At 39.0% G+C, this 18,862-nt stretch overlaps 1 protein-coding gene across 1 annotated transcript in view; it reads right to left on the minus strand.

Annotated features, from left to right (window-relative positions):
* The window catches only part of CABCOCO1 (ciliary associated calcium binding coiled-coil 1), a 49,391-nt gene extending 35,826 nt beyond the window's left edge, over window positions 1-13,565 (minus strand). The window contains exons 1-4 of the mRNA XM_074924187.1: window positions 13,548-13,565; window positions 6,786-6,898; window positions 3,712-3,881; window positions 419-563 (exon numbers count right to left, since the gene is read on the minus strand). Coding sequence (XP_074780288.1) covers window positions 419-563; window positions 3,712-3,881; window positions 6,786-6,898; window positions 13,548-13,565 — 446 coding nt within the window. The remainder of the gene's footprint in view (window positions 1-418; window positions 564-3,711; window positions 3,882-6,785; window positions 6,899-13,547) is intronic.
* Between the last annotated feature and the right edge of the window lie 5,297 nt (window positions 13,566-18,862).

The following is an 18,862-nucleotide window of genomic DNA, read 5'->3' on the forward strand; positions in this document are numbered from 1 at the left end:
AGCTGTCAAGGCCAGACAGATACTTAAGGCTAGAGACAAGACCCAGGATTTTCTTCAGCTGGAATCTAAAAGCAGAATGTTTTAAAAGCAAACCAAGAATATTTTCTATACACTCTCCTCTTTTCCTTTTAACACCCAAAACAAAACCCACAGGGAAGCTTTGTCAGCATAATCTCACATTTTGATAAACTTTCAGTCTAAATTCATTTCCTGGGCTTTGACACCAGAGGCCAGATCTTTGCTATCTGCATATTCTCTCTTCTTCTTAATGTTTTAATGTTTGAAAGTTTGGTGCGTGCAGTATATTGGCACAGTATGAACATGTCCAATTAAATACTTTCAACTTATTTTATCAGCTGATTTCCCACCATGTTCAATTATTGAAATAAGAAATAACAGATCTTGTAGAAATAAATACCTGATATTCAAGTAATCAATGACTGCTTTGGCTTGCTCAATGCTGAAGAAATTCAAGTCACCACTTCTTTCTGAATCAGTTTCTCCTATTCCAGCCAGTGCTCTTCCAAGTTCTTTTAAATTATCTACTAAGGTCATATGTTTGTCTGCAAAGTAAGCCCAAAGAACAAAAACTAAGTATAAACATGATAGGGTGGAGTTTTTTGGTCTATTTTAATTATAAGATTTCTTGAAGTTTAGGAAGTCATAAGTCATGCAGAAACTTAAAAAGCAACTGTTGCCATTGTTATTATCAATAAAATGTGCATTAAAATTCCATCACAAAATCACCAATCCACCTACATAATGTAAGGATCCCAGTAATGGGTGTTTAAGATACTACAGCTTGGCCTCTAACTTATGCAGAGATAACCACAGGCAGAAGAGTATGTAAATTTAAGCTGCATAGTATGTTTATATTTAAAATAAATTTACTACTGTTTATGTATTGTAAAAGATTGTTCTTCTAACCATGACCCTTGTAACATAAACCATTAATACAGGAACATATATTAAAAAGGGTAACCAATTTTTTTTAAAGTGCTTCCAGTTATAATCGATTAAACATGAATATCCATAACACTCTGTGTGTATCATCAAACTTGAAGACACTTTTGCACCCCCCCAAAATAGACAATTACTTTACATTTTTACCCTGGAAATCAAAACCAAATGCCAAAACAGTTCTGAATTAAAATTTACATTCTTTTAAGTGTCTTGATGAACAGGAAAATCTGAAACATATCAGTGTTTGTTGAACCTTTAAAAAGAAAGGATTCATCTTTCTGATTTACCTACAGTGTGTGCCACTACTTGAACCACCGCGGAGTTTAAAAAAAAGTTTTGAACACAATTTACTTGTTCCTCCTAAGTCTAAAAAATCTAGAGTAGAAAATGGGGAAACATCCACCAGTGGTGAAATAGATTTATTTTCCTTATTGTTTTAATTCTCTACTGATCCAGTCCTTGGTTCTTTGTACGGAAAACAAATTAAAAAAAACCCCAAAACTTACAAGACTCTGGTCTTTATAGTTTTGCCCTTTAGTGGTACAGCAATCAAAACCCTGAAAATTTCACCTCAGTTTTCAGTAACAGAGGCAGCACAATATAAATAACCATAATGGAAGAAACAAGAAAGAAATACAGAGAATGCGGAGGAAATAGAAGCCATGGGAAATAAGAAAGAGTAATAGAACCAGAAATATCATAGGTAGCAGGGAAGTGAAGCAACATAACAAGATCATGAGAAGTCACAATGCCCAGGTCCAGCTCTCTTGTCAGCTACTCCAAATTTTCTCTTGCCTCTGCACACCTGATTTTCAGCCCCAGCTACGTCTTTTCGGGAAGGCTCTCACAGTACATCTGTGAGGTAAGGAGCTCTTAACCCTTCATGTAATGAGGATGAATCAAATCATATAATTAATACATTCTGGCTCCCAAACAACCAAAGCCTCCAGTTTCCAAACCTCAGTTTTTCTCTCTCCTTTACCAACCTTACATGAGTTTCCACTACCCTCCTGCTCTAAATCCATCCTTCCTGCTCCATGCTATTCTTGCTATTATGGTCAAAACAGCTTAATTCTCCAGGCTGCTTGGGTCCAGTGTAGGGAAAGGAAAGCAAATGGTCATTAATATAGAAGACATTAGCATTTTGCTCTTAGTTGAAATGTTTGGTCTTGGAACTTGCACCAGCTGAGAACAGTAATTACAAGGAAATTCATCTCAGCCCTGGGCTACAGCATACTTTATTATAAGATGGACTATTCAGGGAACTTAGCTGTGAAGAAAATACAAGAAGGCTTCCGTAAGCATTCACAGACTGCATTCTCTTTCCCTAAAACCCATGTATTTTAGCCAAATCTGAATGGATTTTCACAAGACAGCAAAAAAGCAAGGTCACAACACTTGCTTGCCAAACCTTATGTCTTTACTTCAAAGCACAGGGGTATTAGAGCTGTTAAAAAAAAAAAAAAAGACACAAAAATAATTATTTTTGTTTTTTTCCACAGCCTCTGTCTGCAAGCCCACTGAACTGTTTTAGTTGTAATTTTATATAAAAAAAAAATTAATCAGAGGCAGGCACTGCCACGGAAAATTTCAGCTTAAAGAGTTAAAGTTTGGCAAGGCTTTATGAAACTAAGATCACATTCCTGAAAAACGTCAGACAGCTTTAATAATTGGTTGTGCTACCAGCCTGTCTAGTACACATGCATTACATACAGTCTCATAAAACTAATTTCTGACATGTTTCCATTCTTCTCCATTGTTATATTAATACAGTTAGCATATGTTAAGATACTTTCTCATTGGAGACAGGAAGGACAACTGGAATTCCAATGATCATAAAGCACGTACATATTCTGTCAAAATTCCAAGTCAGAAAGGTCCTTGAATTAAATTAGAAAGAAAGAGTATAATAACTATTATGAGCTTGATTTTAAATATTCATCTTCTCTTTGAATGGAACTGCCGTGTCCTTTCACTCTTCCTCTGGGATGGACTTTTCTCGACATAATCACCTTCAAAGTGAATGTTAAGCAAGCATTGTGATCTCTGAAAAACGGGTTTTAGAGGATGCTGCTACCATTTTTTCTAGCTATTTTGTTCCCACTAGACCCAAGCTACATGCTTTGTTGCTAATTTCCTCATAGCCACAGGAGCTACAGACCTTTCATGGTGATTTTTCATCTTTGGCAGTGATGCCAGTTTACTTCCCTCACCAGTCCTTAGTTAACTGATATATTTTGTGCCAAAAGTGGAGCACTTGCCATATAGAAAGCTGCCTGAGATTTGACCTCCAAGGACAAAATAAATGTAATTCACCTGCTGTAATGCTACAGGATGTACTGAATATCTCAAACAGCAGAGAAATGTGCCCAAGGCTACAGTGAGTGAGTCACTGCGACAGCTGGAATTGGAATTTAGGAGCTCCTTGCTCTCACTCTACTGTAATTATTATTTATTTTACCATAGCAAAGATGAGGTCTCTTCAGGACCTGGTCCTTTTGTACCATATACTGTACATACAAAGAACAAGGGATATTCTGCTAAAAAGACTACAGTTCTCTCTAGCAAAAGTTTAATGTCTGCCAATAAGAATTATTTTCAGGTACAAGGTATAACATGCCAACATTCAAGAGGAAAATAAATCATTTTACAATTACTTGTAATTAAATATCACTTTATTAAAATGACTGGAAAACATTCTTGCCTTCCACTTCGGATATTTATTTTACAATTTTTAATTATACTCACCACTGAGGTTCTCCAACAGGAAATTTAATAGATCCATGAATCCTGAGAGCTGTATAAGACTGAAGTTCATTTCTTTAGCCCACCAAAATCCTGCAGTGTAATAATCTAACAAAATAGCTTCTTTCAAAGATGTCTTTAATTGTTTAAAATCCAGAAATTCTTCCAGCTTTCTAGAATAAATTAGAGTAACATAATAAAATTTAAAAATAAATTACAGATTCCAAAGTTTAACCTAGTCTGCTTGCAATTATATCTAAAATATTTACTATTATTATATTTTATATTTTATATATGTGTATATATCTTCCTGGAACTTAGCTAATTTCTATATATGAATGGTTACGATCAGAGCACATATCAACTGAAAAAATAAACAAACACCTGCAGGTTTTAACAGACACTGTTTAAACGTTAAGGTATGATTAATGAAATAACAAAAATATGAGCACACAAAAAACTAAGAGAAATACACTGAAAATCCCTGAGAAAAATCAGTGTTTGTTCAGGAAGGGTTTGTAGGAAGAACTGGAACAAATAGTCTCCACTTTCTGCTACACTCTTTCACCCAGATTGAGACAGTTTCACAGTACTAAGAAGATCTTTCTTCCCTTTCAAGATTATTTTTCATGTAGCCTCTGAAGGAAAGTTACATTTGAAAATTAATGCCAATAATATAATGTAAAATTACTGAAAGTACCTAAAATATTTAGAAGTTCAAATTCCACTTTCATAATGGTCAAGACATTTGAGAAGAGCTTCATCCTACTTTATTGGCACACTGTGGAATTTTTTCCACTTACTTTTACTTGAAAAATTAATGAAAAAATACACTCCCTTGAAGGAGACCACGCTGTTACTGACACATTTATGTCTACTCTATCCAAACACAGAATTAGTTATGTCTTTTACAATAACTGCGCACATTTTTCCACATGAAGGGGGGGGATCAGGGCTAGGACTTCGGTTTGCAGTTCTTCTGATATAATTTCAGCCGTGTCTCAAGTAGTTAAGTTTTACATTTAAGCAATCCTTGTCTTTTTAACTATACTGGGTGATACAGGTGCCAATTCTGACCACAGTTTCTTGTCCCTCCTAAAAGAGCAGTCTTTTTTTCACCCCCCCTGCTTCTCATTCCTTCCTAAGAAGGGCATTAATCTCAGACCTACTCATAGGCAACCATTAGTTTTTCAAGGTTTTCACCCAACCAGTGGAGATACACTGTCAAGTAAGATGAGTTTCATTTTTGTTTTTGTTTTTTTTTTTTTTTAATTAAAGCCTCAATAGCTAACAAAGTAAAGCATATAATCCGATCAGTTTTGTTGAAAACATGTATTCCTTTGTTCTGCATAACAAATTTGTACGGCTGCACACATGCAAGTCGGTTAAAAACACTTAACTGTGTACTGAAATAGAAGTGGAACATGGCCAGCTGAACTTTCCAAGGTTTGAAACAGTCCATATCCTCTCTTTCTGAAGCTTCTGCCAACTCTGTGTTTTCATAATCAGAGCTTCTCAGGGATTTAGATTTTCTCTGATGCTGCTAACAATGCCAGTACTCATCTTTTCAATATTCTGTAAGGCATGTCACTGACAACAGTATCTATAAATGATAGGGAAATGATGGAGCATTTAGATTTCCTAGTTACCCTGATTGCTATTTCTTCCTTCACAGAAGGTACTTAAGTCTTACAGAGACGGACAGCAGTATAAAACTCCACCCGCAGGACATCAAAAATCTCCTACTGAATCAGATCTATCCTGATTTTCTAACCTTAGCTGTGGCCTTCAAAGTGCTCTTGTGTATAAACACGATGCACTATGGTAAATTAAAAAAATTTCAATGCTGCTGCTAAACCGCTTAGAGTGCATAAAATATTCTGTAACTATCCCCTTTTCAGTAAGATGCAGTATAGACTTTACGATCTGCTTGTATAATGTATATATAAAAATACATATGTGATCAGCTGAGACTAAAAGGAAACGTACGATCTTTCAGTGCTTTTCTTATTAATCTTAATGAGAAAGTTTCACAATAAATTGCGTCATTAAGCACATTTTAGTCTCCAGTGAGCTGTATGCTTCAGTTCTCTCTAAAATAAGAGGCCTATTGTGCAAGAGAAAACAGTCAATGATTTTTTTTAATCATTATTCAATGGGAACAAATTTTCTTTCCAGTTTTCTTAAAAAAAAAAAATAATCCCAGAGAACCTTTTTTTTTTTTCCTTGGAACAGTAACAAATAGGTGGAAGAGAATATATTTCAGGAATAATATTTTAATCTCTATTAAATGGTTTATCTATTCAGAGGGACAAAATTGGATTTTCTATTCCTCTTCCCTCATATACCTCCCTCCCCACTAGTCCAGTGGACCAGCCCTTTGGCTTTCAATTCACTAAGAATTTCCTAGTGGACACAAGTGCTCATAAATAAGTCCGGTACTTCTGAAAAGTCCCATCCTTAAAATACAAGTCTAGAGTCTCAGGTTGAAGTCCTGGTCTCCTAAATTTACATGCTATGAAACACGAATAACAAGGGAGAGTGTTCCTACAGGACAGACAGTATGGGCTTACATCAGAAGTCTTTGGCTGCCTCCCCAGTGCACCGTAACAGCTACCTACTAATACCTCTTTAAGCTTTCCATCCTTTTCTGAACTTTTAAAACCTTTCCAATAACTCATGTTATAGTACAGAATCTTAAATGTTTTAGCAAAAAAGTTAGCAAGCGAGTCTTGCAAAAAAAGCTCAGTATTGGCCTGTTCTTATTTATGACTTACTATTTCATTTACAGCATATTTAATGCTATTGCAAACTCAGAAATCATATCATTGTGAGATATCAGTGGGAAAAAAAAAAAAAAAGGAGTCAAAGAAAAAGCAAGATACAGGAAGTACAGTCAAAGTGGGTCTGAGATCAACAGTATTTCCTCCTGATTTTCATGAATCGTATTAACTATCAATGATTTAACTGAACAATTAAAGACTAGTGACGTAACCAACACAAAAGAAATGTAACGTTGTCTATAACTTTTATTTCATTATTATATTGGTTCTAGCATTGTTATCACTGCCACTTACCTTTGAACTCCTTCTACATTTTGTTCTGACAAAGCAGTAATTTGGGAAAGAGAAAGAAACGTCCGATTAATAGTCTTCTTTCCACCTATGGCATCCTGATCTTGGTCTTCTTCCTACAGACACATATGTATATAGGAATATAATTCTTAAAGGTTTATTTTAGTATGCCAATGACTTATCTAAATAACATTTTTATTTTGAGGAAGTAGGCAAGGGATTAGTTTAACAAATGCCAAAAATGTAACGCAGCTATAATGATATGGCAGCCACACAATAGCCTAACACATTTTCACTAGAGAAAAGCTAGGCGGATACATGGAAAATAGTAATTTTTATCATAAATTCATGTGGAACCATAGTGACATATTATATGCAGCACAAGATTAAATTAACTTCCCAGTAAAAACAATGGAAATATAAAGGTGAAAAAAAATCCATGAATCTAGATTTGATACTAGATTGCACATGAATTAAATTTTAAAAACAGTTTCTGCTTAAGATATTATGAGTATGCATACACATTACCATAATATTTGGCCTCCACACTCTACTTGATTGCATTTTCAAATTTACTGTCTACACTGACTCCTTCCCTAACCAGAAAAAAAATAGTCCAAGATGTTTGCTGCCACACAATGGTACACATCCAAGGATCTGACAGTACTGTTCAGGGAAGGTCAGTATATTTGTAACACAGAAGGCAGTTCCTTACAGGAAACAGAAGGATGTATGTGTTATAGGGGATAACAAACCGAGCACGATCCAACAACACAATGATCTTAGGAAAAATAGGAACATTTGAGGATATTTTATTTAGCGTGTGTCCCTGAACAAAAACATTTGACCAGAGACTTCAAGAAGAAATCTTTGAATAAAACAGTAAGAAAAAAAATTAGTTTACAATAGAATATGTAGGCAAAGCAAGGTAACAAAGCAAATTATCAAATGTGAGATGAGGCAGACTCTTTACAGAGGTGCATGGCAGGGGAACAAGGGACAATGGGAATGGAATGGAATGGAATGGAATGGAATGGAATGGAATGGAATAGAATGGAGTGGAGTGGAGTGGAGTGGAATGGAATGAAATAGAATGGAGCGGAGTAGAACAGAATAGAATAGAATGGAATAGAATAGAATAGAATAGAATAGAATAGAATAGAATAGAATAGAATAGAATAGAATAGAATAGAATAGAATAGAATATTCAGTTGGAAGGCACCTACAGTACATTAGCAGAGGACAGCATAAAGAAAAATATTTCACTATGACGATAATTAAGCATTAGAATAGGTTACCCAGAAAGGTGTAAGGATCTCTATCCTTGCAGGTTTTCCAGACTGAACTGGACAAAGCCCCGGTCTGGGTTCAGTGCTGGCCCAGCTCTGAGCCCGCGCGCAGCTGAACCAGCCCATGTCCCAGAGGTCCTTCAGCCTCACAACCTGCTGCTGCACCAGGCCACAAAAACCTGACCACAGCGTAATCGCAGCACGAACACTTCTACATCTGTGGGACACGGGCTTTACAGACGTGCAGCAAGGCAAACCTTGCCGAATAACCTCTAGCTCACCTAGAGAGAGAGAAGTGGAAGATTTCCTAACATGAGCTGATTTTTGAGCCTGAACAGCATTGTTCTGAGCTAATAATTAACGAACTCTAGCACTGGTCAAGGAGAGCCCCCAAATAAAGGTACACTACTCCCCCTGCTGCTGCCAAACTGCAAGATATACTTAAAACTCGGACCAGCTGAATTAGACAAGACTGATGAAACAAGACTTGAGAACAACAAAGAACATTTAGTGGACAGACTAGTTTTTTCCCTCGAAGTACTAGAGTAGTTTCACATCTACTTTAGTAAGAAAAATTATTGTTCCCAACTGTAAAGAAGTTAGTCTCAGATACAATGTCTCATCAGAACAGGAATTAAGTAAATAGAGGCTTCCTTCACATCATTAACAGCATGATATTAATATGCCTTTGCTTTATTAGCAATAAAAGAAGTACTCCTACAATCAGTACAGTTGATATAACTGAGGATGAATGCCCTAGCTAGGGGAAAAAAAAAAAAAAAAGCAAGCTAAAAAGTTCAACATGCTAGTATTATACAATTATTGAAAGATATTTTTGAATAATTAGGAAAAACATGAATGCTTTCCTGAAGTGACCAGTGGTGTTAGAAACCTGTTGAACAAGAGATTCTTTAGAAGTAGCAAGAGCTGAAATAAAATAACTAATACCAATGTTGTGGAAACTGAACTAATACTACTTGTTCATCTCTTTCTCTCAGGATGTTCAATACATACAATACTTTACTATGTTTTTGTTGTTTTTTTTTTTCCTGTTATATAAGTGGTATATTACCAGTCAGTCAACACCTTACTGACCATACTTCTTAATAAGGCAAAATGATAACAATTTACAGTCCCCGGATGGACATTATCAGTATAGCAGGAGTAATTTAGCACTGTATCAGGGGGGGAAAATAATAAAGAAAAAAGAAAGAAAGTTCAAGGCATAATGTTTTAATATTTTTTTCTCATCAAGCTGTCTTCCAGCTTCTCCTCTGTGGTTACAGGCCAGGTGTGAGTAAAAACAAAGACCCTCCCATAACACTCTCAACTACCTGCACGACACTCCTCCAAGATCACAGCAGTAGTCCTGTAAATAGTGGTACATCAACAGGTTTGTTGTTTTTTGTTGTTTGTTTTTTTTTTTCCTCTGACTGCTTTCATCTCATGCTGTAAGAAGCAGGTTATTAGGCAAAAAGTTGAACATTCTAGCAAGCAAATTTTTACCTGAATTCCCAAGAACCTTATCCAAATTAATTCCTCACTGCTTCTTAAAAGGTATCAGGCAACATCCATCATTTCAGAAAAAACTTGTCCAAAAAGGAATTCTCTCCTGCCTCCAGTATGTACCTGGCTTACTACAGTATAAAGCTTTCTATCCTACATCGTATCGACAGGTACAGCACATTTAACATGCTGATGCTAAGGCTCATCTCATTCTCTGAATTACAAACACAGCAAGAAGGACCTCCGGGAACATTTGCTGAAGTCTTAGTATGTAGCATGGCATTACAGCAATATATAAGCTATGTAAGATTACAAAAATTAATTTAAAAATAACACCAGGTGCCTTGCACTCAGTCACCTATAATCTCTTTCAGCACATTTAAAGGTCCTCTAGCATTACAAATGTATTCTTTAACCAACTAAAGTTTGCAGTTTAAACTTAAGAGATATTCAAGCTGTTGTGAGTCAGTACTGCAGATGCGGCTCTGTAATCTGAGCATCAAAACCTGGGCAAGGTGTTCACTTCCCACTTCACCATCTCATCACCTAGCACCTGGCATGACAGTCCCAGCAGCAACACCCCTCACCAGTGCATTACTCCCTTTCTTACTGCTCATGATAAGGATGGATTTGTGGCCCCACTGTCCACTACAACAAGCACAGGTATCAGATAATAAGAAATACCGTTCCAAATGATTGATGAAAAACTATGGGAGAGAAAGTACATAATTTAGAAAATTTGTTTTTTTTTAATTATCGATTTTTATTTTATTTTAAAACATATTGAGAGTCCATGAATCATTTGAACAGTCCCACATTTGTTTTCTGTTTGGGCAGAACCTCTGCACACACATGACTAAAAGCTTATAATACTTTTGATTGAATACTGCTTTGTCTTCTGATTGCTGTCGTGACATGTTCACTGATGTCAAATAATATTCATTTTACCATTAACTGTAGAGACCAACTGAGTTAATATAAGGTGAGTTAATTCTGGTAACACTATCCTTATGTGTTTGGAGAAAAACAACCCAAACCAATCCTACCAATACACACTCCCAGCAGTAGACTTAACCTAATTAAATACAGACTACTACTAGAGAATTATTTGTTACTGATTTATTTTCCTTCAAAGAATTTTTAGCTATTCTGAACGTATAGTATGTTTCTGGCTGTTCAATATGTTACTCCAAATGCTTTGGGCACCCCTTGTCAACAGCATCAAATCAAAATACCAAATCAGATATTCTAAAACAAAAGAGTAAGATCCTCCTTGATCCTCTCTGCCAATGTTCACAAACCACCATGAAGCAGAAAATACTAGCGGAAAAGTGATACAGTTTAATAGCAAAATGCACAAAAACTTCTGTATTTGGGGGGGTGGGGAAGAAATCTCTCAAAAACCCAAACCCCAAGTGAGTCATCTCTGGCTAGAAGAAAATCTGCCCCACTACCTGCAGTTTTGGTGAGGGCCCTTCTGGAGTGGCAAAACTTAGAAACACGGCAATGGAAATGAGCACCAGTGTTCCTGAAGGAAAATAAACTTGTCTTCACAAGGGAGAGGAATGAGCCCTCTGCAGTGTCTGAAGATATTATTTGCATTTGTTTGACAATACAACACCATGTTTTGCAAAAATACATTCACAAAGGAATAGTTTAGCAGCTCTCATAAATATATAGCAAATACCCTAAGGGTAAGGAACCCAAGATCCTCCTGTCCTCACACCATCAGGGAAATTAGACTGGACAAAACTCTGCTGCCACAGCTAGATAGTTTCCAGAATCTGAGCTAGTTCATCTAAAGCTAGCTCAGCTACCTCTGAGTGATACTGCTGACAGCAGTACAGATGTACCCTGAAAGAGTGTTGCATATCAGTTACAACTTTAATCAAAATGGGAAAGAAAAAGCCCACAACACCCCACACCAGCAACACAGGCTGTTATTTGTATTATTATACGCATTTTGTTATCAAGCTGTCAAATACTTCAGCAGAAGCAGAAAATCTTGAAGCTGTCTGCATAAATAGTTAAGGCAGAAGCAGAAATGCATCCACTGTTCCTGTTTGTTTTAAAAAGGCCTCACTTGTCCGCTCCCACAATGGGAAGTTAAAATCAATAGTTGCTATTTTTGGTCATAATATTTCTTTTGTTGTCAAACAAATGAGAAAACAAAAATAGTAACGCTGATTTGAACCAAATTCAAAAGAGAAATGTGCAGATATGTCATGCAAAAGATAAAACCCACAGAGAAGTAAAGCTTTCAGAGGACCATTGTAAACAACAGATAACGATAGTGCCCTTTTAATAACAAAATATGTTTCAAATACATCACACAATCCAAATGCCAAGATTTATGGTTGACCAAATGTATTATGACATTAAACTTTACTGATGTTTTCACAGCTGCAGACTACTTATTGGAAAAAACGTTGTTAAAAATAAAGTAGTGGCAAGACTTGCTAAGATCAGAATTCAGATTTTCTAACATGCTTTCTGCTGAAAGTAATTACAAGTCGGAACAATTACAAAAGTATTCAATTTAAATCAAATGGAACTGTCTCAAGACCTATGAAAAAATTTTACAAAACCAGCGGCAGAATACGGTGTTCCCTACAGCTTACAGTCCACGCAAAGCTAGCTTCAGCCAAAACTAGAGACTATATAATTTATAAAAATGCACAATTATGCAGAGTTTACAGTAAAAATAATTCATAAAAGACAGTAGGAAATACCACAAAGGTAAGCTATTGTGTGTAGAGCAAACTTGAATATATGTAAGGAACAAAAACCACATGAAAAAAAAAAAAAAGGTTCACTGAATTTCTCTAAAAATTCCTTTTGTAAAGCCATAAAGCGACAAAAATCTCACTAGCACTTTTCAAAGGATTGTACAATATATTTTTGACAGCCTGTTGTTTCTGATATAGTACACCTTGTATCCTTCCGCTGCGATCTCACTGCATTACCCCAGTGTTACGCTGTTCCTACTGCCAAAATATTTACAGAGAACACTAGCAGAATACTGTGAAAGATACATATATTTTTTATAAAGCATTTAGAATACACAGCAATACATCTCACATGGAAGAGGATTGATTTATTTAAGGAAATGTAGATGTTAAGTTTTTGTACTGACAATCACTAGGGCAGCTTTGTGCCAACAGATGCAACCATTACCCTGGCTGGAAGCGGTTAATCACTTCCACAACAGCCAGAGTCACTTCTCGGCCATCTGAGACAACAAAGCAGTTCAAGCAGAAGAGAATTATCTCGTAGTAGCTACAACTATATGGACAGGCTTGAGGGAGAAATTCTGAGCTGATGCAACACTTCATACGTTCTTGGGAGGAATAACTTGTATTCTTCTATTTCTTTCGACACGCAGCACAAGATGAGTTGCCTGACTGTCAGAAATCACATCTCTGTCAACCAAGTCAAAAAATGCAATTAAAAAAAAAGGAAAAAAAAAGGAGGAGGCCAAAGACAAGGAAAAAAGCAAAAATTAAAGAGAATGATGGGGATTTGTGGAATCCTCTAGAGCACTCTGGGTACCTAAAGCAACGGAAGGTGAGAAACACAACCCTGACGCTGCTGAAGCAAGGTGTGAGCCTGCTGCTACCCCCTCGGTGCTCTCGAAGGGAAACCGTAAACCTTCCCCTCAACAATCAAAAATTCGGATTAGCCCAGAAATAATTACACGCTTAAAAATGAGAGTCCGCAAGCGACTCAAAACTGGCGAGCGCGGTGGGGAGGGTGGGTGAGGCGCTCCCGGCCGCCGTTCGGGGCCTCCGCCGGGGCGGGCGGGTGTCTGTCCCTCGGGGACGGAGGTCACACAGGTCCGCGGACCCACGCCGCGTTTGCGACACCCCACCCTCTCTACACCAGCTTAGCGAAGACATTTAAAACAGAACGTTACAAGAGGGGCGCGAAGGCGGCGGGCGAGCGGCAGCCCGGGCGCGGGGGGCGGTACCTGTCCCGGCGCCGCCATGTTGCCCGCGGCTCGGCGTCGCCGTCGCCCAGGGAACGGGGGCGGGGCCCGGGCAGGGGGCGGGGCCCGGGCAGGGGGCGGGGCTCCCCGCGGCGGGGCCTGGGCGCCTGCTCTGGCGCTGGCCGGGCGCCATTTTGGGTGCCGGACGCCGTCGCCGCAGCGTTGCGGGGTGAAGGGCTGCGGGTGCCCTTTCCCCTCCGCAGGCTGCCCTTTCCCCTCTGCAGGCTGCCCCTGTGCAGCACCAGCACAGCGGCGGTGGCTGGGGAGCAGGGGCACGGTGGGCTGCCATGGCGGATGCCTTGAGAGTAGCCCAGCGTCCCCGTGGGGCTCGGGGCAGGCCGCCACCACAGCCCCTGCCCGGGGTGCAGGTTACGGGCCCTCGCGCGCCCAGTGGCACACCCCGCGCAGGAAGGAGCCTGCCTGAGGGGGGATTCGTCAGCCGAACGGCTCCACCAGATCTTCTCGGTTCTTTGCAGCGCGCCCAGTCAGCCACTGTCACACCGGCATTGGTGAAGCGCACGGTTCACACAACGAACATCCCGGGTGGCGGTGGTAAGGAGGGCGCAGGAGCGCACTTAAAACCAGTGCCAGGGAGACTGTGAGGAGAGCAGATGGGCGAGAGGGTGGCAGAGGAGGGCTGTGCCGCCTCAGGGCGATGCCTGTGTCTGCCTTCCCCATCATCTGACCGTCGCCTCAAGGCCTGTGCGGAGAGACCTTATGAGGCAACATCTTAGGAGCATCACACACCATCAAGCAATGTTTCCATGCCTGTTTTAATTTAGGTCTTACCATTTTCCTAATCCAAATAGCGCCAGTAACTACTGTAAGCGTTGTTTAAATAACAATTATAAGGATAGCGTCATGCCGTTATCCCCGCAGTTACCCTAACAACATCTCAGTGCTTTCAGCTTCTTGAAAACAACGTTCAAACTAAATACCTAAACTTAAGTTCGCTCCAATGCACCAATGGCTGTACCTCAGATGCCAGCAGGTGTAAATCAGCACATCTGTTGGGACTGATGGAGGGATACAGAGTTACTCCAGCTAAGGAACTGGACTTAAATGTTCATATTTTATGTTCAATTTAGGAATAATTTACAAACTATAGTAAGTGGAAGAAGACTTAGAGACTGAACTGCATTTTCATTACGATATACATCAGTATTTCTTGTTTCTCCTCTTTGTCCTATATCTTTTTTTTTAAAATTGAAAGGCTAATAAACTAAGCTACGCTGAAACATTTTCTTTGTCAGCTTTGTGTTGCATGCAGACTCACAGCAACAATTCAGAGTAATTGCACTTACCTGCGAGATCAAATAAAATGCAAGCATTTGGTGGGTGAACAATAATGAGAACAAAGAAGCAGCTAACTTACTTTGCTAAGTTTATTGATGTGCTGAGGGAGCCGGTATGACAAAACAGTTTCTTTCCAGTGCCCCACATAAAGCAAGGACATCCTGGGATTTCTGCAGCTGTTTCAAGGTCTGCTACTGTTTCTGAGCAGTTTGCCACTTTCTGAAGGTTGTTATCATCAGTTTCTTAAAATGTGCAAACCACTGAGTGCAATACCTGTGTCTTAGCTGGGTCACAAGAGATGAGAACCTGCCCGTTACCCACTAAGATTCTGATTTATCGCGTGAGATTCAACATGTACGTAAGTCCTCTTCCTGCACAAACACCCTGACCCTCACTGACACGCGAACACCAATTGCGCTACCAAAAGGAGTCAGAAATCTGAATGAGGTTCAGAGAGCTGGATCCTGCAGTGTTTTGTGGAATTATTCATAGTATTTCAAAGAATTGCTTAGCTCCATGTAGAGCCCACACTGTGAATACCTACAATTTGTGCCATGCTCTGTAGCTGACAGCAGTACAGCTGCAGTTACTTCCCCTTTTACTGTGTATATAAATCTAACCAAATAAGAACATTATTCAGGGCTGCGAGCACTGCATGCAGTAAGGTGTAAAAAACAGGGAATTAAATGTAGATTTGGATGCAATATAACATTGTGTACATTCACTCTGATGTTACCTAGTCAGTAACAGGTAGATTTTGGACTTAACCCTGCATTCCTGTGGTACTGAAAATGCCCACTGACATCCATGAACATTATCAGTGTAAAAGACATGGAGGCTCAAAGCCCTTCGAAGGAGCTAATTCCATTTATCTTACTCAATATTAAAGACCTGTATTCTTTCTTACACAAAACCTGCACTGAGCAGGGTGACTGAAGCTGAGCACTGATTGAAGCTCAGCCCACATTTCCAGTAATGAGCTCCTAAACTTCCTACTTTTCAATTTAAATTTTTAGATAGTCAGTGTCACAAAGGTTAGATATAAAAAAAGACACCAACAAAAGAAGATTCAACAGTGCTATTAAGCCATTCCTTCTTATTTCGTGTGGATCTTTCATGTTTACATTTATATGCATGTGTATTTAAGGCAGCTTTTTAGTTTCCTTCAAATGTAGGACTTCTGAGTGGAACACAAAAGTAGTGATTTTAAAACTCTGATCTAGTCCTTTCCTATTACAGGTAACCACAGTAGATTTTCTATGATTGGTCATGGTCACAGACACTCAAGGTCAGAGGAGAAGAGCAGCTCCTGCTATAGAGTTCCTCCTTCCCCACTGGTGTAGCTGCATTAGATGCAAAGGTTCCCGGAAAGTGTCTGTTCCAGAATAATTTAAACAGACCACATTTGAAAATCTGGATTGACACAGTGTTACACAATAAGTGCTCTTCTTCTACTTACCTGAGAAGCAACCAGAGTTCAGGTTTCTGAGGTGGTTTTGCCAAGGCTGGTATCACCCAGCACATGAGCATCCCAGAGGGAACACTTTCCTCCTCTTCTTTCCATCTTTGATTAAAGCTGTTCAGCTCATGGTGCCTGGGCAACCTCTTGCCTACTAAAGATAACCCCTTACACTCAGCCCTGGCAGGGGCTGGGTGAAGAGCTGGTTCCTCTCCTCAATTTTCATCAAGTCCTCCGATTTTCATTTTACTGGTGATGCAGTGAATCATGACTATAGCAATTCCAAGCTGCTCCCTGCACAATGGACTACACTGCTGTCTTCCTAGACGTACCTTCTTCTTCCTCATGATATCACATCTTCTGGGGAGGGAGCAGGCTCATCTGCATCACACAAGTCCGTGTCAGAAGGGGAAGAAAGGTCTCAGCTGTAACCCACAGGTTACAGGGGTTTGATGGTGCAGGCCACCTGCAACTGGAACAGAAACAGCAGCTGCAAGAAGCCTCCAAAATATTTCACTGAGCCCTCTGAGTTTTAATAACCAAGGTGATTCAGTCTGATTTTGTTATTCATTTGCAGAGGTCCTTGCCTTGCAGCAGCAGATGAAGTTTATGAATTCAAGAAAAGGAATTAATTTTCAGAAGCCTTCTTTTAGAAAGCAAAGTTTTTGCAAACTCCAAGCCTCTTGCCACCACATCCTCCTATTGATGGAGATGCTCTGAAAATGTTCAGTTGCAAACACGTTTCCATTCACCTTTAGTTAAGCATCACCAAGCACAATAATTATACATAGGCAAATTGAGGACGAAAAGCAGATGGAAATTCCTAGCGGAGCCTCGCTTGTTGCAACAACATCAGATGGACATACAGCTCCCCTGGCTGCCAGCTCCCCTGACAACAAACTGCTTATATTCTTGCCCTGGGGGACAAGGATCAAGAAAACACCGGCACGTATGGAGATCCTGCACAGAATATTTGCATTTGACCCTCTTAGTAACAAATGGGTAATTTGTGAAAACAACAGTACGTTAGTGCTATATGGCTCTTAATAAGGAGTCATGCATTATTGTATGTAGGTGCATTAACGTAGTAATTAATCATCTTCTGGCTCCTTTATAACATTCATTGCAGATACTCTATCCAGGGGACAGTATTCCCCCTAGGTAAGGTTCTTCTGGTTTACATATCATATATCTTAAGAAAAAAAAAATCAGGGCATGATTACATACTAGAAAAAGAAAGCCATAAATCCCAGGTCGTCAGAGAAACTTGTTATTAAAACAAAAAGATAATTCTGTTGTTTCGCAGGCAATACCCAATTAAAATAAGATACAAGAGGGTAACTGCTTCAGTGTATCAGCAGAGGGATGTACAGAGTCCTGAGTTATTTAGGGAGAGGTGCTGCTTCAAGCTCACCGTTCTTCAATACAATCTAGCTCAGAATCTCTCTGTGCCTGTTTAATTAATAGGTGGGCAAAATTTCCATATGATTTGATAATGATTTTGAGAGACTTGTAACATTAGTACTTGGCCTAGCAATAAGAAAGTACAAGTTAAATTTAGTAAATCATAAATCTTCAATTATTCAAAACAATACGCATACAGAGAAATGAAAGAAGTAAAACATGTACTCTATCAATGATTCCATTATCCTCTCCCCATAAAGAGAAGTGGCTCAATGGAGGATGAAAGCAAATATTAGATTGATTCTATTCTTAATCTTAGCCAAAAGACTGCTGTATCTAGTGCCAAGAAATTGAATTGAGGTTCATAGAAATCCTAAAAATTAGATAGAAAAGACTCAAAAGGACATGTAGTCCATCTCCAAGGGACCTATACTTTTTCTTGCCGGCAAGAACTTCACGATGAAATACAAATTTATTTAACCCCTTAGTTCAAGACGGTCCCTTACTATGTCTTACATTGTAGAAGCGATGTAAATGTGCATATAACATTGCAGTATGCTATCAATGTGAAGTAAGAAAGCTTAGTGTTTTCTCCCCTCTAAATACCTTTTAGTTCAAGAATCTAAACTGTGAGACCAGATGCACAAGATAAAGCAATATTAATAGAGTGCAGGTATTTCAAACTGCCGACCCCCCCAAGGCCAGCAACTGCTAAAACAAAACCAAAACCTCTGCAGATCTAAAGGACACCTCACAGTCAGCATTCAGACCAGTACAGTCCACTAAGAATTCCCAAATTCAGGAGAAGAGACAAAAAGAACAGCACTGACCACTGAGTTACTCCAAGCCCCTCGGGACAGGAATTGTCTTTGTAAGTCTTATACAGCCATGAGTACACTGGTGACAATGAACAAACAGATCATTTAATGTAAGGTTGATGCAGGTCTTTGGGTTTATTGAGAGCGTGTGGGGAAGCACCGTTTCACTGACTGAGAGCTGTATTCTTCAGGGAGACAAGCTGTTCAGTACAGAACGTGCCAATTAACGTAGTAAGGAAAATTACCAGAAGGAATAACCCAAATTAAACAACAAAATGTATTATAATGGCAAACAGAGATAAAAGTTGTTAAACACAATT

The sequence above is a fragment of the Athene noctua genome, chromosome 21 (genome assembly GCF_965140245.1).
Source record: "Athene noctua chromosome 21, bAthNoc1.hap1.1, whole genome shotgun sequence".
Lineage (NCBI taxonomy): Eukaryota > Metazoa > Chordata > Aves > Strigiformes > Strigidae > Athene > Athene noctua.